Here is a 23,396-nt window from a genome sequence, read left to right on the forward strand (position 1 = left end):
AGGTCACAGAACTTGATTTTTCCTTTCCTTTGTCAGCTTCTTCAGAGTCCTGCTAGGCTCTACTAAGAGCTTTAAAACTATGCATATCCGCTTAATTAAAATTTTAAACAATACATGTCCTTTGCTTAGGAATTCTCCTCCTGAAATTTATTCTAAAGTGCTAATAAGCAAGTTTGCAACAATCCGATTTAAGGTCATTAATGACAGTGTTGCTAGTAATACTAAAAAATTGAAAGCAATTTAATTGTCCCACATAGAGGGATAATTTAGGCATATTGATAGAATAAAATACTTTGCCGCCATTATTATGGTAGTGTATCTTTATGAATATGAAAAGATATGCATATTTTTATGTGAAAAGCATAATTAAAAATGATGTATGTATAGATATCTAATCTTTTAAAAAAAATATAAGTAATATATTTATGAATGACTGTGATTCTGATGAGATGTATACTGACTGAAATGTTAATAGAGAGGTAGGATCCTGAAAGTTTTAATTTTTCTCTTTTGTTTATATTTTTCACTTTACTCACAAGGAGTATTGGTTATGCAACAAAATGATTTTTTAAGAAGTAGGAAACACAGGTCAAATTTAAAAACATTTAAGTAATAAAGCAAGAGTAAATGACATTAAAAAAATTTTTTTTGTAACACAAAAATGGGTATTGTATACTTACCTTAAATCATCAGGGTACAGTACTGTATAATCTTACCTATAGTACAGAAAAGGATGCATGCTTACCAGAATGTTTTAGTTATCTCTCACTCATGAGGTTAGGAATTATTTTTATTCCTATTTATATTTTTCTTCAGTTTTCAATTTTTCTTTTGCTAAGCTTATATTAAGTATATAATTAGTTATATGGGAAAAATGTTTTGGGGGGATTTAACACATACTCAAAAAAGAATTCAGACCATCAAATTTTTACTTGTTCTCCCCACAGTTGGGCTGGTACTATTATTGTGTATGATGGGTGGGTCTTTTTTTATTTAATGAACAGGAATTGATCACTATTGTACTTAGCTATAAAATATCAGAAAATATATTTAAAAGAGAAGAATATATCAATAAAGGATCTTTAGCCTACTTTGTTGTCTGGTTTGCACACTTTTGGCATTATTTGTGTGGAAAACCCTTTACATGTGTAGGTATTATAAAGATTAAAATTGGCTCAGTTCTTACTCTTTCACCCAGTTAAATTTCATATTAATGATATCTAATTGTATAGTTTATTTCTATTTGAAAGGAAAAGTTTAGAGCAGTGTAGTAGTAACATACATCTTCTCTATATAAAATGTTCGTGTTACCCAACAATAGTTTAAAATTTTTAAGTCATTTCTAAAAACAGTGTGGACGGATTTGCATTATTCATCTCGAAATATATATTTTATTTCTTTTTAAGACAAACTAGTTAATGTTAAGTCCTATCTCTGACTGTGGAATAGAGTACCTAATTGGTTCATATTGTTACCACCCCCCCACAGAGCAGATAAGTGAACAGCTACTTAACTTGTTTCTTAATGTATTCTTAGAAAAATCAGGTCTTTAAAAACCTACTTCTTGTTGTATTATTGAAGTAAAATTTATACCAAGTGAGAGAAACTGCCAAGTAGTCCTACAAAGTTGTGTTATAATTTCGTACTTCCACTCGCACTGTTTGAGAGTTTGGTCTCTCCACATTCTGATAGACATTTGGCATTGTCATTTTGTTATGGTTAACTTGCACATCCTTGATGACTAATGATTTTGAGCATTTTTTCATGTTTTTATTGGCCTTTTTTTTTTTCCATAGCTCCGGACTTACACAAATCCCCAGTGCTTTGACTCCTGTTTAGAATGGACAGTATCCCAAGTTGACTACCTTTTCATAGCTCCCCTTACTGTTTCACTTAGCTTAAATTTTGTTGGCAGTCATACATTCCTTCACAACATCCTCAACTACCTTCCTGTCTCTCTCACTTTATTATTTGCTTGGTGAAACCACACTGGTTAAATCCAACTTAACCTTCTACTCCATTCCTATTCTTAAATAGCAAGTGGCTGGAGAAAAAAGATGAAGTAACAGTTATTTATGTGATGTTATTTATGTGATTCTGTTAAATTTATGTCAGAGAATGCCACTCTTCTGTTTAAAACTCTCCAGTAACTATTCCATTCAGAGTGAAAGCCAAAATATTTACTAAACCCTACCATATTTGCCCTCCATTACCACTGATCTCCATTACTCTTCTACACTTCTTCAGTTTAGCTCTAGCCATCATGGCTTCCTTGCTATTATCAGACATTCTGAGCATGCTCTTTACTTTGTAGTGTGCTATATATCTTACTTACTTTCTTAATAGTCTGTGACGCACAGGAATTTAAGTACCAAGAGTACAGAGATTTTCATTTTGTTTTGTTATAAACAGTGGGGATATAGAGGAAAGTTGTGCCTGGCCCATGGTAGGCACTCAAGATTCTGTTTTCACCTAAGCGAGTCTCCCTCCCATCTGTATTTTAAACTTTATTTTCAGATCCGTGATTCTAACTGCAACTATGAGGCCTTTATGAACATTATTAAATTGAGTGACAATATTGGAGAGCTAGAAGCAGTCCGAGATAAAGCAGCAGAAGAATTACAATATCTTCGATCTCTAGATACAGCTGGTGATGGTAAGTATTGATAATTTATTTAAGCATAAGAATGTTTTACTTCTTTAATGATTACTGTGTCTTCAAACAAAACTTTAATTTACCTAAATGTCATTTGATGCTATTAGTTGTTTTCACCTTAAGTAAATCTGACTTTTATTATGCTAATATGTGCTGAGACTAAAGCACGATAATTTTCTGAATATGAGACTCTTATTATTGCAGTTATCTCTGAAGTAAAGATAATTGGCATGGTTTAATTTTAATTTCACTGTAAAATTTCCAGTTATTTCTTTTATTAAATAAAATAATTGCTCTATTCATTGGTTATTACGTTAAATTATAGTAAATGTATGTTTAAAGTATTTCACAAGTAACACTGCCACTTTCTACCTCATAATCAATTTGTTTGTTTTTAGATATCAACACCATCAAAAATCAAATAAATAGCTTATTATTTGTAAAGAAAGTATGTGACTCAAGAATACAACGGTTGCAGTCAGGCAAGGTAAGTAAAGTACTTTTGAATTAATATTTAGTTATAAATACTTTATATTCATTAAAACGTCTAGCAAATGACAAAAGGTAGAATATTAACCAGTGTAGCACTCTACAAAAGAACTAAGAATTTAGAAAAAAGTTTATCTTACACAATGTAGTGTAAGTATTTGTTAAAACAAACTAAAGAGATTAAAATGCTGCATGAAAAATACTGAAGTAATTAAAGATTTTATTTCTTGATTTATATATTTATCTACTCATGTATTACTTATTCAAAATTCAACATTTATTATATTTTGTACACTGGGCACCTTTTTTTAGATGGACCTAACAGAAATCTCTCTCATGGAGCTTACATTTCCATAACATCTTACAGAAAAACCCGGACGAAGTTTTTGGCCAACCCAGTAGTTGTAGACTCAGAAAATTAACCAATATATAAATTGATGTATTATGTAAAAAATGTAAAAAATAAGTAAATGTGAAAAAAACCAGTAAAGCAAAATAGGGTGATAGAGAATGTCTGGGAGTGTTTTAGATATATGCTGAGAGATTTGGTGACATTTGAGCAGAGAGAGATGTGAATAAGGAGAGGGTCCTGTGAATTTTTTTTTTTTTTTTAAAGGAGTCTTGCAGGCAAAGGTGAGAGCATGCAAAGGCCCTGGAATAGGAAAGTGCCTGGTGAGTTAGAGGAAGTCATTGTGTCTGGTATGGAATGCATGAGAAGGATTGTAGTAGGAGGAATGAAATTAGAGAGGAACCTTGGGGTTTACTGCCATAGTAAGATTTTAAAAAATTCTAATTGTGATAGGAATCCATTGGAGATTTGCCCTGGCAAGTGACATGATGTAACTTATGAGTTAAAATGATTACTTGGACTCTGTGATGAATAGATTGTGGTGGAGTGGTGGGGACAAGAATGGAAACAGATCACTTACAAGACTGTTACATTAGTTCAATAAGAGATGTCTGTGGAGGTTCATGTGCGAAGTAATTAGAGACTAGATATAGTGCTAACAGGATTTGCTAATGGTTTAAATACAGGGTGAGAGAGGAAAAAAGGACTCAAGGATGATTCCAGAGTATTTTGGCTTGAGCAACTGTATGAGTAGTGTTGTTGTTTACTAAAATGGATACAGCTGAGGGAGGAGGCAGTCTGGAAGAGAGAATCAAGTTTTGAATGTTTTAGTTTGAGATCCCAGTTTGACATTCAAGTACACATGCTAATTCGTAAACTCGAGTTCAAGGGAATGTTTAGTGATGGAACAAACTTTGAGAATCCTCAGGATTATCAGATGTTTATTTAAAGTTAAGAGACTGGATGAGGTTACCTAAAAGAATGAGTTTAAGTAAGAAGATATCAAGGACTTAGTCCTGAGGCCCTGCAGTTACTTAGTGTTTAAGACAAAGTGAAACATCTAGCCAAAGAAACAGAGTGACTGGTGAGATTGAAGGAAAACCTGGGAGTGTGATATCCTAGAAGCCAAGTGTAGAAAATGTTTAAAGAAGTGAGAGATCAGGTATATCAAAGGCGACTAATAAGTTGAGTAAGATGAAGATTTAGAATTGACTATTGGGTTTGCCAGCTGGGGGATTATTGGTGATCTGATGATAGCATTTTGGTGGAATAGTGGAGAGAAACCCTGACTGGAGTCAGTCCAGGAGAAAATGGGAAGAGGTGAATTAGAAACTGTGATTATTGGAAGAGTTTCATTGTAAGGGAGAAGCAGAGATTTGGGGCTTTAAAACGTAACAAAAACATTTTTTACTACCTTTAGTTTTTAGTGTAGTCACCTTTTTCACGCTGGTTTTCTATTGGAAATTTATTTGTGACTCTCTGGTCTTGTAATTTTGCAGTGTACTTAAATTCCTTGAGAAATGGAAGACTTATTTTTAAAAATCTTGAGTTTAGTTTGCTAGTTTAATTATAACTTACATTACTTGAGGCCCACATTTGTTATTTATATGTGTGTGCGGGTGTATGTCTGTCTGTCTTTGTTTCAGTTAACTATATTTTAAAGTGAGTTTATACATGCATGTAAATTCAGAATAGAAGAATAATATGGTTTCACTTGTTCTTACTGTTTCTTTATCTAGTTACCTTACCTAGATCTTAAGAGTTAATGATCCATACGCATCATTATTTAAAGTCTGTTTGTCTAAACACTTTCCGATATTGAATCCTTTTGAAATTTTGAAACCTTGTTTGGAAGCTTGTCAATTCTATTTTGAATATCAAGCTTTACCTTTTTTAATAGCTCAAGTCATAGTGTTTTCCTTTGGAAGAAAACTCACACTCTTCGCAGAGATGTAGTTTTTTAACCATGCTACTTATCTTAAAGTCTTAGGAGGTGCTTTATTCTTTTTATCAGAAATAAAGTGATAGTGAATACTCTTTTCCATTCCCTATCTATAGAGGTGCTGCTGGACAGGAAAAAGAGGTGATAAAATCTGAGGAAGGAAGACTTAGGAGAAATCATGCGCTGGGACTAGATTGCTTTACCCCAGACATTTTAAGTTGGTAATCTGTTATTATTAAGTACTTATATGAAGGAGAGATACTAATTACAGAGAAAGCTTTTTTCTCCTTTTTTCAAAACATCTTCCTTTTCCTATGCCTAATTTAGTATCTGCTCCTGAATAAGGCAGCCTATCTAACTTTCAGAAAACCTGTCTATCTTTTTTTAAAAATAGAGGATTGTGAGATATGGATTTGGGAACGCAGAGAAGCTGGTGAAAATCATTCCTCGAAACACTATGGCTCTTTGTGGAAGGGGCAGCAGGTTTTGAGGACACTGACTCATTCTAACCAGCTTTGTCACCCCAGGCAACGTTTCCGATCCTCAACTTTCTTATCTGTTGAGTGGGATTGGTAATATTTATCCAATAGGATTGCTGTGGAGATTAATGAATTAATGTGTATAATGCACCTAGCACAATGCTGGACATGTAGATTCTCTAAATTTGAACCTGTTAACAAATTTTTTTTTCACCCTATGTAGGTAGTTACCTGCTCTCTTGCTTTGAAGTATATGTAATTTACTGTTTAGGTAGACTGAAAAGAAATACACTTTCTATAAAGATTATAGAATTTTTACTCCGTTAGGAGCAGATTAACTCGGGAATATTTTCTGTTTTCCCAGTAGATAGACTTCAATCTGTACTTGAAAATATTGGGATTTGTTTATTCTTGAACATATTAAGGTGATCCAAATATCCCCTTTAGCTCCTAAAATGTTCATTTTTGTTTGGAATATATAGAGATAGAGAATCCATGAAAATACATTTAGATTTATTTTTTTATTAGAAGAAATGAGTGCTTATCATACTTTTAATGTATATTTACTAAGCAGCTCTTAAAATAACTCTAGGAAATTCAGTGAGCTGATACTTTTTATTGGGCACCCACATGTACAAGAAGAGAAACCTTTATTTTTATTCCATTTTAACTGAAATTTTTACATCTGTGTAAAGATCTTTAACCTAGTGAGTGAATAGATGAAGTATTAATTTACATTAACTTTTATTTGTAGGAAATAAATACTGTGAAACTGGCAGCAAACTTTGGGAAACTTTGCACAGTCCCCCTGGACAGCATTCTTGTAGACAATGTTGCACTACAATTTTTTATGGGTAGGTAAATCCATTTTATAAAAATAATATAACCCTTGAAATTTTTAATAATTGTAAATATTGTTAAATTTTAAATACCTGGTATTAGGTGTGGCATATATATCTCTCTTCCACCCCTCATTCTCTGAAATACTTCCTTTTCTTTGGAAACCAGAGATTTATTTTGTTGTCGAGGAAATAAATGCTTATTTTAACTCCAATGTGCATTTGCTAATCTGCTTTTAAATAAACCCCAGGAGATTCTACTATGAATTTAAATTTAAGTTATTTGAGAAAGAATACTTTATCAGGAATACTTGGTGTGTATAACCTGTGTATATCATTTTGGTGCATGAATGGGAGAGGGCTTTGTTTTTATGCCATTTTAATATATAAATATTTATTTTATTAATATTACATCAAAATTGCTTTTATCTGGGGGACATTTCCAGCAAAACTCCCTGATTCTTCATTTCACGATCAAAAACAAATGCATGGCTTATTGAAGAGCCCAAACGTTATTTTTAATATTTATGATAATAGTAATATTGTGTTTAATAATCTTTGTTGAGAATGGAAGCTGAATGTTGGTGAAGTAGTTTATTTCTGATGAAGGCTTCTCTGGCAGTTTTATCCCCTAGAGATATTTTAGTGAAAAATCACATTTAAAAAAAAAAATATGTGCTTCCATTTGTTTTTTCTGCATAACTGGTCTTCTCAGCCTAACCAGTTTATGATATAACTATTTTTTTTTTAACCTCAAGCATTTTCTAAACATGTTCAAAATGTGGAGTTTTAAGTATTTGAAACTTTAATCCTTCTTAACTTGTCATACAGCTGTATGCACCCCAAAATGTGTGACTTTAATATCTATGTTGTTACGGATTTTGGTAGATTACATGCAGCAAACTGGAGGTCAGGCACATCTCTTCTTTTGGATGACAGTGGAAGGATACCGGGTTACAGCCCAACAACAGCTAGAAGTTTTATCAAGTCGTCAGAAAGATGGAAGACATCAAACCAACCAAACCAAAGGTCTTTTAAGAGCAGCTGCTGTTGGAATTTATGAACAGTATTTATCAGAAAAGGTGAGAATATATTTTGATTACTTTTTTCTTATCTTCTCTGTCAGTATCATTGATAATGATTTTTGTAGTACTTGTAAATATCCATTATTCATGCTGCTATGCACAACTGCCTTACATTGCCTTATTTAATCCTGGTAATATATTATTGTGTATTATTCTCATTTTATAGGTGAAGAAACTGATTCAGTTAGAAAATTGAATTAACTTGTCCAGGGTCATGCAGATACAAAGTGACAGTTAAAATTCAAGGTCACACACACTGTAGATAATAGGTAGAAAGTAAAAGGATGGAAAAAGGTAAACCATGCAAACAGTAACTAAAATAGAGCTGGAGTGGCTACACCAATATTAGTAATAGATTTTAAGACAAAAAATTGTTACTAGAGAAACGAGGAACATTTTATAATTCTAAAAGGGTCAGTTGATGAGGATGATAAAACAACAAAGCCCCCACATAAATGAAGCACAAACTGACAGAATTGAGGGAGAAGTAGACAATTCAGCAATAATAGTTGGAGACTTCAATACTCACTCTCAAAAACTGATAAAACAATTATACAGAAGATGACCAAGGATATACAAGAATTGAATAGCCCTATAAACCCATTAGAACTCTCCACATTCTCAGTGGCTTAACTCAACAAAGGTTTATTTCTCTCTCATGCCACAGTCCAACGAAAGTCAGTGAGGCAGGGTGAGGAGTGGAGAGCGAGAAGCAGTGAATAATAGGGTGACCCAGGCCTCCAGACTCCTTTATTCTTAAAGTACATTTACTTTAAAGTGACTTCCGGGGCTTCCCTGGTGGCGCAGTGGTTAAGAATCCTCCTGCCAATGCAGGGGACACGGGTTCGAGCCCTGGTCCAGGACGACCCCACACGCCTCAAAGCAACTAAGCCCATGCGCAACAACTACTGAGCCTGAGCTCTAGAGCCCGCGAGCCACAACTACTGAAGCCCACGCGCCTAGAGCCCCTGCTCCGCGACAACAGAAGCCACCGCAATGAAAAGCCCGCGTACCACAAAGAAGAGTAGCCCCCACTCGCCACAACTAGAGAAAGCCCGCATGCAGCAACGAAGACCCAATGCAGCCAAAAAGAGAAAAAAAAGAAAACACGGTACATCAAAATTTATGGGATGCAATTAAAGAAGTGCTTACAGGGAAATGTGTAGCCTTAAGTGCCTAATTAGAAAGAAGAAAGATCTCAAATCAACAATGTACGTTTTCATCTTAAAAATCTAGAAAAAGAAAAGCAAGACAAACCCAAGCAAACAGAAGGAAGGAAATAAAATAGTAAAGATCAAAATGGAAATCAGTGAAATAGAAAACAGAAAAAACAGTAGTGAAAAATCAGTACGACCAAAAGTTGGGAAAAGAGCAACAAAATTGACAGACCTTTAGCTAGATTGGCCCAGAAAAAAGATACAGATCACCAAAATCATGAATGAAAGAGGAGGCATCACTGCCAACTCTATAGAAATTAAAGGGCCTATAAGGAAATATTACAAACAACTTTATGACAACAAATTTGACAACTTAGATGAAATGGACAAATTCCTGGGGAGACACTAATTGCCAAACTGACTTAAGAAGAAACAGAAAATATCGTAAATAAATTTAATTAATAATTAAAAATCATCTTTCAAAGAAAAGCCCAGGCCTAGCTGGTTTCACTAGGTATGAATTCTGTCATACATTTCAAGAAGAAATAATATTAGTACTTCACAAACTCTTCCAGAAAATAGAGAAAAAATAAACATTTCCCAACTCATTTTATGAGTTGTGTCATTCTCATATCAAAGTCAGACAAAGACATCATTTAGAAAACTACAGACTAATATCCCTCATGAATATAGACACAAAAATCCTCAAGATTCAAGGTTACTCACACTCCAGTACTTTTAATGGCTATGCTATAATAACCTTTTAATTTATACTTAACACAAAAATTGTATTTGGATTTTAAGTATGAATGTTACTTGGAAACTGCTTATTTGTGCATTTGCTTACATTTTTGCCTTATGAAATATACCCTACTTAAAAGAGTACACAGTTTTAAGAATAATAGTAGAGCAAACACCTTTATACCCCATCCAGCTTTAGAAATAGAACATTCATTATAGTTTTAAAGATCTCTATATATTCTTTACTTGTCCTTGCTTCCTGATGAAGCCCATTTTCTGTAATTATTCACTTGCTTTCCCATACAGTTTTATTATACCTGTATGTTCTGAACAATATTATTGCTTCAGCTTTCTGAGATTTTGACATTACCAAAATGTCAGGAGAAAACTTTAGACATTTGCCTTCCAGATGGCTATCATTGTTGCCAGTCACAGTAAAGATGCCAACAATGGCCTGTGGTAAATCATATTTTCAAAGAATGGGACAAGAATAATGTCCTCTCATTTGAAAACGTATCAAGAATGAGTATGGTAAATAAATGAACATAAACAGAAATTTATATGCTTTCTCTAAAACTATTGAATGATTTTTGGAGGGACTAAAATAAACCTTGAAATGGATGGACTGAACTGAGTTTTTTATGTGTAGGCTGTAACAAAAACTCATATAATGAAAAAAATGACTCACTTTTTGGAACTAAGGCTATTGAGAACTCAAATATCACCAAAAGGGAACAGCTAGTTTAAAGAGGATTTTCTTACTTTCTTTACTAAAACTATAATTTATTTGGAATGCACCTTTACCACATTTAAATGATGTGTGTTTTAAAACCATTTTCCTTGAAAAGGAGAGGTTTAACTTATGACATTCATTATGCTTCGAAGTACTTAAAAATGGGCATTTTAGACATGGGTAGCCTGTATGATGAATTCATAGATGCAAAGGACCTGATAGACAAACAGCTGGTCTATGAAACAAATCTGGAGATACAAATCCCTACATGTCTAAAAACCTGCTGTTTTTAGTGAGTAAAATCCCATTATTCTTTGCCTAAATGGTTTTATTGAAGGGATATTTAACTTGATGTCATGACATTGCACTGGTTAGAGAAATAAGTGTGATATATAGCCTTAAGAGCAGAGCTGAAAGTCATAGTGAATTTTATTTTATAGTTGATTGTACTTAGTTATACCACTGCGTAAAATAATATCCTGAAGGCTGCAGGCAGATCAGAGAAATATCGTTTAAAAGGGCAACACAAAAATACCCTACAAGATCATGGAATAAAAAGAAAAGTAATTGTTTACTTTTTATTAAATATAGATATATCTATTTAATTAGTCCTATTATAGGTATAATCTTTTAAAAAGTCTTACATTTTTATATTTTAAGAAGATACAATATAGCGCCTACAATATTTAAATTTAAAAGTAAAAAGTTTAAAATATGTTAAAATAAGTTGCTGTATCAGAGTACAGAAACATTAAGTATATTGTTTAATATTCTCAGACATTTTTTTGATTAGTCCAATTAATTACTAATTGCCACTGTTAACTAGTCCTTTTGTTTTCTTTAAATAACTACATTTGTGTAACAGAAAAGTAAAGAATACAGATTAATAGATAATTTTGGAAAAACACCCATTTTTGTATTTTTATGTTAAAGAAGTAACATATGTATAAGTATTTCTTCCATATTACTTTTTTTGAAAGGTGGGCTCTCTGAAAGTTTTGGTCACCCTCTTCCAAGGATGAGGCTTAATCCAATTCTGTATTCCAGAGATTATAGAAAAAATTAAACTAGATAAATAGATAATGTTATTATTTTCAAATTTTTCTCTTATTTCCTAGAAACTGAGTTTTACTGAGCTTAGAGGGCAAATGAAAGGACAAAACTAACTTAAATCTTGTTCCTCTCTGATCTTTGTCACATAGTTGAAGTTGTTTAGTTCTCCTGTTCTTAGTTCGGGGGAAACAAAAAAACACCACACTCATGGGCTTCCCTGGTGGCGCAGTGGTTGAGAGTCCGCCTGCTGATGCAGCGGACACGGGTTCGTGCCCCGGTCTGGGAAGATCCCACATGCCGCGGAGCGGCTGGGCCCGTGAGCCATGGCCGCTGAGCCTGCGCGTCCGGAGCCTGTGCTCCGCGACGGGAGAGGCCACAGCAGTGAGGGGCCCGCGTACCACACACACAGAAAAACAAAACACCACACTCGTACACAAACAAATAGTAGGTAAGTATCCTTCTCTTCCTTCTCCAAAAAAACCCCACACAAACCAAAAAACAACCACCACACAAACCTACTTGGGTTTACTACCAGGAGTGTTGAATTAACAAGGGAGCATTAGAAGTTGTGTAGCCGTTTGCCTCCTGTTTACTTACTTGAAAGAAAACTAAAAAAAAAAATTTTGTTCGAGTGTAGTTGATATACAGTGTTGTGTTAATTTCTGCTATACAGCAAAGTGATTCAGTTATACATATACACGTTCTTTTTCATATTCTTTTCCATTATGGTTTAGCACAGGATATTGAATATGGTTCCCTGTGGTATACAGTAGGACTTTGTTGTTTATCATTCTATATATAATAGCTTGCATCTGCTAATGCCAAACTTCCAATCTATCCCTCCCCCACCCCCCCTCCCCTTTGGCAATAACAAGTCTGTTCACTATGTCTGTGAGTCTGTTTCTGTTTTGTTGATAAGTTCATTTGTGTCATATTTTAGCTTCTGCATATAAGTGATATCATATGGTGTTTGTCTTTCTCTTTCTGACTTAACTTCACTTAGTACGATAGTCTCTAGATTTATCCACATTGCTGCAAATGGCATATTTCATTCTTTTTTGTGGCCAAGTTGTATTCCATTGTATATATTTATCACATCTTTGTCAATTCATCTGTCGTTGGACATTGAGGTTGTTTCCATGTCTTAGCTATTGTGAATAGTGCTGCTTTGAACATGGGGTGCATGTATCTTTTAAAATTATAGTTTTGTCTGTATATATACCCAGGTTACTTACTTACTTTTACTTTTTCTTCTTTTCTTGATATATCTTCTTTTCTGTTCCTTAGATAGTCTATTAGCATAGAGAAATCACTTGAACAATGCATTCTTTTGGTACTTTCTCTAAAAGTTACCAACCTTGTTGCTCATTTATTCTCTAGAGCCTTCAGAACTAAAAATACAAAAGTTGACATGCCAAAGATGACCGTATTTCTAGCTTCTCAGCGTTATTTTCTTTCAGTAATTTTTCACATTGAACATGATATTTTATATTTCTGTGTAGTATCTGTCACATTATGCACCTTGAGATGGAAATTGTTGGAACAAATTAACTTCAGATTTTTTCCATCCTGTATCATGTGGGAACTTTGCTGCAGTATTATAAAACCAAATTAAGATAAGCATAGCCTCTTTTAAATGCCATTCAAAAGGATTGTTTCTAACGTTAAATGATAAATAACAAATGGATTATTCTTTTGGTATTCTATTAAATACACATCTAGGACTACTGAGTGCTCAACACTAACTCCTAATGACAGAGTTTCCTATGTGCTAGACACATATGCCTTACGTAAATCTCTTTTCATTCTCATAACCATATGTGGTATTTACCACCATTTTGCAGATTAAGTGAAGCCTAGTGAGAGGTAAGTTGCTCGGCAAAAGTCAAGATTTAAATCCATGTTTGTCGAACGGTCGACTGTGTAGTACCTGATGACAAGAAGGTTCTAGCTCTTATTTCAGCCTTTAATCATCAGGGTGTCATTTACAAACCAAGGATTTTCTGGCATTTACTTTCAATAATATGATTCCATTATTCTCCTACTATTAAGGCTTAACTTGTATTTAGAAATTCCAAAGATCAATACTACTGTTATTTTTCTCTGTTTGTCAGGCATCTCCAAGAGTTACTGTTGATGATTATTTGGTAGCAAAATTAGCAGATACTTTGAATCATGAAGATCCAACACCTGAAATCTTTGATGACATTCAAAGGAAGGTATTATGTACAACATTTATCATTATATCTTTCTCGAAAACAATGTATATTTCTATATGCATGTAATTTGTTTATAAAAGGTTATTGAAGCATTAAGAAAGTACAGTGGTAACTAAAAAGATGAGTTATGGTAATAATATCAGTACTTCACAATTACAAAAAAGGTAGGCCAGTTTTTCTTTGTTTATTTAATTGACAAATGAGGAAAATCCTTAGCTGGGTTGTTTAATTTGAATCTGACTGAAGGGCCAGATACAGATTCTAAAATTTTATGAATTGATGATGTATAAATAACATGATTCATTTATTTGAATATGTGTTTTGAGCCTTTATGTGTACTTGTTTCTTAGAGAGTACTACTTTCTGGAACATTTTATGTAACCTGCTGTCGTGTGACTTGTGTTGCAGTAGGACCTGTTTCAGTACAATTTGGGTGCTGGAAGGACCAGAAAAAAATTATTGCTTGTGACATAGTCTTATTACTGACATCTTGTTAATATGGAACCTGTAATTTATTACAGTAAGACCTCTATCTAGCTTTTGTTGAAATCTTATTAGTGGAAATCACTGCATTATCTGCATTAATGATTGAATATCTTGATTTTTCAATAAGGTATATGAATTGATGCTACGAGATGAAAGATTTTATCCTTCCTTCAGGCAGAATGCACTTTATGTGCGCATGTTAGCTGAGCTGGATATGTTAAAAGATCCTAGTTTCAGAGGATCAGATGATGGTGATGGAGGTAAGGTGGCACACATTGTACATTTATGTGTATATGTATATTCCTGTATATATTCTGCTTACCAAAAAAAAGTCCTTTCAAATAAGATAAAAAATGTTCTTGAAACCCAAATATAAATTGTAGTATATTTAAAAATCTGTAATTAAATGGCAAAGTTTACTTACTATACTAAATTAAAATGTTAAAATTTAATAACAAATTTGAATGTAACTGTTGAAAATAGAATTCTTAAAGAAGCATGTTTTATTGAGTTGTGTCACCCCAGTGTTTTTATGGTAGTTTCCCTTTTTTTATAAGTAATAATAGTCATGACTAGCAATAGGATTATTGAGAAGATTAAATGAAATAACAAGTGATGAATCTGAGAATGTACCATAAACTATAAAACATAAAAATACAGTTTTTTCCCTCTTTAATTGTACCCTTTTCCAAATCCTGCCCAGTATAAGCTGGGAGAAGCTATAAGAGTCATTTATTCCAATCGTTCAGTTTTTGTCTATCTACATGTTACAGTAAAGAAAGCAGACTTTGTCATAATACTTAGATTTTAATCCTTTTCTTATTGCCTGTGTGATGTTGGCCAAACAATTTCTTTAAGCCTCTTTCTCAGCTGTAAATCTGGAATAATATTCTTCTCATAATAATATCTTACCTCAGAGTTGTCATATTTTAATGGAATTCTGTATATAAAAATGAAATATAAACTAAAATGCAAATATCAGTTTTTATTAGTAGTAAATAATTTGTTATTTAAGAATAGTGGGAGAGGCAGCACTTAGAGTACAGTTTGCAGATTTTAGACCTGATGACCATTTTACTTGTGATTCAATTCAGAAGTACTTATTAAACTCTAATTAAATATCTAGTATTTGATAAACTTTCCAGCAAATAAGCAATGTAAATACAAAGTAAATGGGAAAGATTGGACTAAGGAATTATTTTAAGAGAGTGCTTTAATTATGCTTATTTACTTATGAATAGATTTTATGGACAGGACCACTTGAAGTTGGAGATATAATAGATGTATTAGATAGTGAGCACTGCTTTGAAAAATACCTCTATTATGGAAGCTTTCCAGCCTCCCCTCTTCTCTACCTATCCTCCCCACTCCCTAGTCTATATTAGTGAGATTTTACTGTTTATTTAAAAATTTTTTTTCTATATATATTTTTAACATCTTTGTTAGAGTATAATTGCTTTACAATGGTGTGTTAATTTCTGCTTTATAACAAAGTGAATCAGCTATACATATACATATATCCCCGTATGCCCTCCCTCTTGCATCTCCCTCCCACCCTCCCTATCCCACCCCTCTAGGTGGACACAAAGCACCGAGCTGATTTTCCTGCGCTATGTGGCTGCTTCCCACTGGCTATCTGTTTTACATTTGGTAGTGTATATATGTCCATGCCACTCTCTCACTTCGTCCCAGCTTCCCTTTCCCCTACCCTGTGTCCTCAAGTCCATTCTCTACGTCTGCGTCTTTATTCCTGTCCTGCTCCTAGGTTCTTCAGAACAATTTTTTTTTTTTTAGATTCTATATATATGTGTTAGCATACGGTATTTGTTTTTTTCTTTCTGACTTACTTCACTCTGTATGACAGACTCTAGTCCATCCACCTCACTACAAATAGCTCAATTTCGTTTCTTTTTATGGCTGAGTAATATTCCATTGTATATATGTGCCATATCTTCTTTATCCATTCATCTGTCAATGGACAATTAGGTTGCCTCCATGTCCTGGCTATTGTAAATAGAGCTGCAGTGAATATTTTGGTACATGACTCTTTTTGAATTATGGTTTTCTCAGGGTATATGCCCAGTACTGGGATTACTGGGTCGTATGGTAGTTCTATTTTTAGTTTTTTAAGGAACCTCCATACTGTTCTCCATAGTGGCTGTATCAATTTACATTCCCACGAACAGTGCAAGAGGGTTCCCATTTCTCCACACCCTCTCCAGCAAGATTTTACTTTTTAAATAATCTAAGAAATCTAGTTACAGAAGTTTCCATGTTGTAATAACTTTTATATTGATTGTTGATCTAATATCTTGGTTATTTGTAAAATTGGGATAATATTTTATTAACTGGATTTGATTGCATAATTGAGGAAGTGTTTTTTTTTTTTAAGAGCACTTCTGTGGGAGATGAATAGTAAAATTCAGTGTACCTCAAGTATGTTATATAGTATATCTATTTACTGTCTCTTGAAAAATCTTTTGCATAGCTGCTATGAAATTTGCAGTAGGAACTCTACTTCCAGAAAGGACTATTTAAAATGTTTTTATTGTTTATTTTGATTTTGTCTACTTTAGAACTTTCCTTAGTATTGTGAAGCAGATTTGCTTTCTGACCCAGAATGAAAGAGGATAAATTGAATCATAATCAGCTAATATATGAGTGTCTAAATATTATATAATGATGACAGTAACAATATATTCTCTGGGAGTAAGTTTTGATCCTATAGTGTAAGAACTTCAAAATCTTCTAAATTGACTTTTAGCTTCCATTTATATTTGTCTTGTATGCAACTAATGGAAGCAAATTATTTATGTTGTCTCAAACTTCTCAAAACCTCATACTTATTTAAAATACAGAGTAGCTTAAAAGTTTTTTTTCTGCAACTAGTTTTGATCTGAAGTAAATGTACTTCTATTATATATCAGTCATTGAGTAGTCCCTCACATCGGAATCATTGATTGTAGTTTGGAATTAGTGTATATATATATCTCTTTCGTCTTTCTAGGACATTGCTTTTTAACATTCTGTGTCCTAATTGATGAGCTTTTATATATTTTATAACTGAGAAATTGCCTAACCCTTTTTTGAAATGATTTGAAAAAAGTACGTGGAATGATGGGTATAATATGAAACATTATTATTAAAAATGGCAGTTAGGTATATTATCTTTGTCAGTGTTTAGGTTTTAGGCACTTGTGACAACTTTTTCAAATAGTGATGCTTATAATTTTCTTGTCTTTATAAGATTGTTTAATTAAAAATAGGCCTTTCTTAAATCTTCTGGTTATAAATTCATTGTCTGAGTTTTCAAGTTAAGCTTCCTGGCACTTTGTGTATTTTTTAAAGTCCTGAAGTTTTGGCTACTTTTTAGACATTTTGAAATAATTACCTAATCTAGTGTTTAATGTGTAGCTGATTTTAAGAAAATGCAGCCTAAACTGAGCACAGAATTAGTGGGCCAAATCTTACCATGTGTAATAGTATTTGCTGGTGGTTTTTCTTTGCTGTGGAAGAAATTTCATTCCTATTTAACTAGACTTCTGTAGGTAGGTAGGTGGGTTGCTGGATGGCGTGCTAACCCATGCTCTCTGTCCTCCTCTCCTCCCCTTTCTTCCTTTTCTTTTTCTTTGTTCGTAATTGCCTTCTTTAGTTAGTTCAGCTTTAAATTATTTTAAGAGTAGATATTTTTTCCTACATACTTTCACAGCCTTTTAAAAATATTTAAATTGTGCTGTTTTAAATTTTAATTTCAGTCACGTTTTTCTCATCATGTCAAACAATAGTTTCTTTTGTTTTCTAATATTAATAACCAGTTATTAAAGTTTTGATTAAATGTGGACCTAGATTGGCTTTAGACTCTATTTCTGGATCTTATTATTGATCAAGAAAGTAAACTATGCCTTGTTTTGCTCCTAGTTTCTCTTTTAATTTGACATGTCTTTGGTGGGAAGACTTAAGAGGTGGGCAGACCACAGAAGGAGGTAGGAGGCATATAATTGAATAAGGAGGTTAGAGAACTGTTTGTTTACTCATTTTAATTTTCACCTTGCTGTTAACCAAGGGGTAATCCTAGGTGGGATTTCCTATTTTTGTGACCAATGTCTTGAGGAACCGAGAAATGTTCTTGGGCATTTAGAGTTGTTGAAGTTGGAAAGCAACACCAACTGCCTATTTCAAGAGTAATAGAAATTTCCTTTGAAGACCCATCTAGAGATCCAAATTATAAATAATCTCTTAAGGGCTACAAGCCATACATTAACTTTAAACTGTTTATGAATATTGCTTTACCATATGTTCATTTGTGTTTTTAACAGAGGGATATCTTAATTGGTAACCTAATTTGCTCAGATATAGACTAAAATTCTGAGGGAAAGATGTTAATTTTAATAATTCACTTACTCTCTAACGTTAATTTTTAAAAATAATTTTAGTTGCTTTTTAATTAAATGACATTACACATGGGATTTTATGTATCTTTTGTTCTATTAATTGTATATTCATTTAAGAATCTAGATTTTGAATATTTTTGATCCAGATGAACCAAGAATAAGTAGACTTTATAGATATATTAAAAGTCAATCTATTTATCCTTCATATTAAAGAATAATTTTATTTGTAATATTAATCCAGTGGGACAGAAATAGCAAAATACCTCTGACATTTCCTAGTGGACTTCACTCTGCAGTGTTTACCTCATATCTACATTGTATTAGACAACTTAATATGATACTGTGAGAATAAAATATATAATAATTGCTTTCCTGTACATAAATACCTTTTTTTTGCGGGGGGGAGCAACTTAGGTACATAACTATTTTCACTGAAATATCTGGCTTGGAAAACAATGGGAATAGGTGTTTGGGAATAGTGTACCACAATTTACTGTTCTGTTATATCTTGGCTTGTGTGACTTTTGTTCTTGGTGTTTGAACCTTAGATAGATACAGCACTGTTTCAAAAGTTTTTTACTGTATACTAAGTTGAATTTCCCTTCTCACAGAATCTTTTAATGGGTCTCCTACAGGAAGCATAAATTTGGTAAGTACTGTTATGAGTACTTTAATTAATAAGTTGGCCTGAAAACAGTATGAAAGACTGAGCCTTAACATATGTAAATAAGTGATGTATTAGAAGTCCCCAAGTCATCCTTTGCAAGAAGTTGTTATGCTTTTAAAGAAATATTAAATTCACAAATAAGGGATCTGTTAATTAGAACTTAAAAATGACATGAAATTTTTTTTCATTTTAAAAAATGTGCTTAAGCCACACCTGAATGATTTAGTTGCAGGTGATAAAAAATGATTTTATTATTTTCAACCCCAGTATTTAATATTTGAAAATGACTCTGATCAGTGCTATGATGGGCAGTAAATTTGTGGCATATAAATGTTTACACTGGAATTAGTTTTTTCTTCTTGTATTTAGAAAAGAAATATAAAATTAGTTGGGATATCTGAAAACTTAAAAGATATTTCTTTAAAGTCTACACTATAAAAGATTCAAGTTATTGTAAAAAAACCCTTTTTTTAAGCTTAGAGGGTTTTACAAGAATTAAGCAACTGTATTCTATGATTACAGGTTTAAGAATGACATGTTTTTAGCATATAAACTGTCATTGACATTTCATATATTCAAGGTGAAGTGTGAAACAATGAACATTTCAGTTCTTTTATATATCCATCCTTGCCATTGAATACCTTATTTCATAAAATGCTGCTGGAAAGAAATATTAGTGTTCTATGAAAGTTTCAGTCCAGAATTTGTGGGGGATGGGCGGAGATTGTTTGCTTTGTTTTTCCTTCTACCTACAACACATTTTCTTTCAAACTTTTTGGGATAGCTAAAAAGTTTAGAGGTCCATTGTCTTATGTTCCTCACTACTACATTTATTTCTAAAACTACTTTATTGTATAAATGTTCTATTATTGTGCAAAGTATAACCTTTAACAAAACACTAAAGCAAATCAGCCATAGCGTTACATCATATATTTAGTAACATTTTAAATGTTTTCCTAAATTATTTGGTATCATTACCATTTACTTCTCATATTCCACAGAGTTATAATGAAAAGGAATAGGTCCTAGAGAATGAAGAGTGTTAGCAATATAATGCCCATTATATAGAAAGTTTCCAAATGTGATGAAACTTTTCCTTGGTTTGAAATTTTTTAATATTCACATTTGAAGTGCTTGTACAAGTGTTTGAACACCAGTAAAAAGTATTTTTTTTCTTCATTCCCTATTGGGAATAAATGCTTTTTCAAGTAAAAGAGATCCCTTTGATCACATAGTGATATAAACCGGAACAGTGTGGATTGAAAGAGGTCACACTTGAGGTCAGTGACTTACAGTTTTTTGGTTTTCACATCTGTTAAATCTAAGCTTTTAAGTAGCTAGACTGTTTTCAATTCTTTTTTTTAATACATAGATTTTAATGAACAGCTGCATTTTAAAAAATAGTTTAAGATTATAAAGAATTGTTTTAAAAACCATCAGATATTTTTCATGTTTGATGAAGATAACATTTATTAATTGTATTAAAATTATAAACTAGATCATAATAGTTTATTCCAGTATACTAAGCAAAGAAAATATTTAATGTGGTGGTTACTCATTTTGTGATTGAAGCTGACACATAAATTATAAACATTTTTAGAAGTGCCATTGTAGTTGTGTTTGCTCAATTGATTATCATAGTAAATTAGAATTTTTGGTTTTTATCTTAGCATAGTGTTAAAAAAAAACACCACTTTTTTTTTTTTTTTTTTTTGCAAGGAATTCAAGAATCTTAACCCAAGAATTACTTTACAAACTGATTTTATTTCAGGACAGCATTAATGCACTTGTTTTGAAATCACAGTTTTCTATGACTAATCAATACTTATAGTTCTAAATCACAATGTAGTTCTGTAGTTATTATTTCACCAGTTGTAACTTTATGTAGTCTTGTTGATAGTTACATATGCATTGTAACTGTGACTAATGGTTAAGAGATATCTCATTGGATTTTTTTAATCATATTTAATGAAAATAATATTACTTGCATATTTTAAATGTGCTAAAAAGACATTTATATATTATACAGAGTTTTTCAACAACTTCTGGGTTGCATAGTATATAAGATGCTAACATGTTTAAAGTAATAAGTAAGCGGCATTTAGCTTTTTAAATGTTACCCGCAAGGGAAGGTTACCAATAATAATGATGGTTTTTTTTGAAAAAGGTGATTGTTTTATATTCTCGGTGCTAGCTTGTAATTAGAAGATTACAGTAGATAACAATCTTAAATTTTGTAGAATATTCCATTTCCTCTGGGGCTTCTATCTTTCATGTAAAAATAATACTAAAACAAAAGTTGTGCTGTTTCTGTCAAAATGTTTTATTGTAGGTCAGGTGAGCACTTAAAAAAATAAGTGCATTCTATTTCTTTTCAAAGTATTTTCATTCACTTTTTATCCTGATAGAATTGTAGAACAGGTATTACACCATTATAACATTGGGAAAACTGAGAAACAGGAAAGACTAGTTGATATGGCTAAAGTCTCTTAAGGTATCAGTGGTGAAGCCTGGACTAGACCTAATTTAATTGAATGGTTCTCCCACTTGATTTGTGGTTAATCTGTATGGAATTATCAAATTTTGCTTCTCCTGATGATCAGTCTTTAGTAGATAGAATTTTGGCTTTCTTCTTAGACTGTAATTGCTTAATTTGAATGGCTTTATGTCATATGCATGGCTTCATTTAAGTCATTTAGATGACTCTTAGTAATAACTGGTAATATCACATTAATACTCCAAAGTTCATTCAATCCTATGGTTTTCTAAGTGTAAAATATGTCTGAATCATATAATGTCTGTGTGTTATAGGTCCCCAAGACCACTCCTATGTTTATTGATTTACTAAGAGGACTCACAGGTCCCGGCATAGTCATACTCATGGCTAGAATTTATTACAGCAAAGGGATATAAAGCAAAATCAAGAAAGGGAAAAGGTGCATGGGGCAAAGTGCAGAGAAAACCAGGCACAAGTTTCCAAGAATCCTCTTCCATGGAAGTCACATAGGACAGACTTAATTTCACCAGCAGTGAATATGACAACATGTGTGAAATGTTGCCACCAGGAAGGCTCATCTGATACTAAGTGCCCAGGGTTTTTATTGGAGGTGGATCACACAGACACCCTCTGCCTAGCATATACTAAAATGACTCCCAGAAGGAAAGCAGGTATTCAGCATAAACCACATTGTTTGTGCAGATAGTTACGTAGAGTGAGCCACTCTTAGCAGTTAGGGAATGGAGGGAACCTTTTCTAAATCTGACTTCCCAGATATTGTCCAAGGGCCAACCTTGAAAGCAGTCCTTTCTAACGAGAGCAACTTCAAGTCTGTTGTGTTAATTCTTTTCCATACAGTCTGCCTTCATTATATGCGTTGTGTTCCCTTCTTTGTATGTGTGGGTGTATGGATATGTAGCAAAAAAGTTTTAAGTTTAGAGCTAAAGTCCATAGTTACAAAAGATTTATTCTGAATCGATCAGTAATACTTTTTGTTTATGGAATAATTTTTGAAAATTATTTAAAATATCTTAAACTGTGGATTCACTTCATTTGGTAAGTAATCATAATAATGGCTAACATTTTTTATGTTAGGCAGTTTTCTAAATGTTTTACATGTCTTTTCCTTTAGTCCTCACATAACTCTTTGATGTAGGTACGATGGTTCTCATTTTATAGATAAGGAATCTAAATTAACTAAAACTATTTCTAAGTTAACAAAAGTGTTAAGTTAAAGAATACAAAGTTGGCTCTAGTATATTTCAGCATTAAAATTGAAACGTTGATTTAAGAATATATCTGCTTATTTTTATCCACATTTTTTTTTGCCATGTATTGAATATATATAATTGAGAAGAAGCAAATTATAGTATGTGGACAGGTAATGAAGGAAGAAATAATCTCATGTATTAAGTTGATTACTAAATTACTTTGTTTTATAGTTTCTTAATCTTAGGTTCTCTCTCTCCTATTAGTATAAATAAAGAGGATTATTGTTTGGGGGGAAAGATACAAATAATGTAAAGCTTACGTAGGGCAAAGATGAGTAATGTTGTATATGATGCAGAATTCTTTAACATTTTTTTTTCCTGTAAAATTTAACAATTTTGTGT

General features: G+C 32.6%; 1 protein-coding gene across 3 annotated transcripts in view; it reads left to right on the forward strand.

Moving 5' to 3' along the window:
* The window catches only part of SNX13 (sorting nexin 13), a 138,649-nt gene that overhangs the window by 70,488 nt on the left and 44,765 nt on the right, over window positions 1–23,396 (forward strand). For all 3 annotated transcript variants that reach the window (XM_029233260.1, XM_029233261.1, XM_029233262.1), the window contains 7 exons: window positions 2,518–2,656; window positions 3,055–3,143; window positions 6,670–6,769; window positions 7,643–7,836; window positions 13,638–13,742; window positions 14,356–14,488; window positions 19,231–19,268. In XM_029233260.1, the coding sequence (XP_029089093.1) occupies window positions 2,518–2,656; window positions 3,055–3,143; window positions 6,670–6,769; window positions 7,643–7,836; window positions 13,638–13,742; window positions 14,356–14,488; window positions 19,231–19,268 (798 nt within the window). The remainder of the gene's footprint in view (window positions 1–2,517; window positions 2,657–3,054; window positions 3,144–6,669; window positions 6,770–7,642; window positions 7,837–13,637; window positions 13,743–14,355; window positions 14,489–19,230; window positions 19,269–23,396) is intronic.

This window comes from Monodon monoceros, unplaced genomic scaffold (genome assembly GCF_005190385.1).
Source record: "Monodon monoceros isolate NGI ecotype Baffin Bay Population unplaced genomic scaffold, NGI_Narwhal_1 Super_Scaffold_2, whole genome shotgun sequence".
Classification (NCBI taxonomy): Eukaryota; Metazoa; Chordata; class Mammalia; order Artiodactyla; family Monodontidae; genus Monodon; species Monodon monoceros.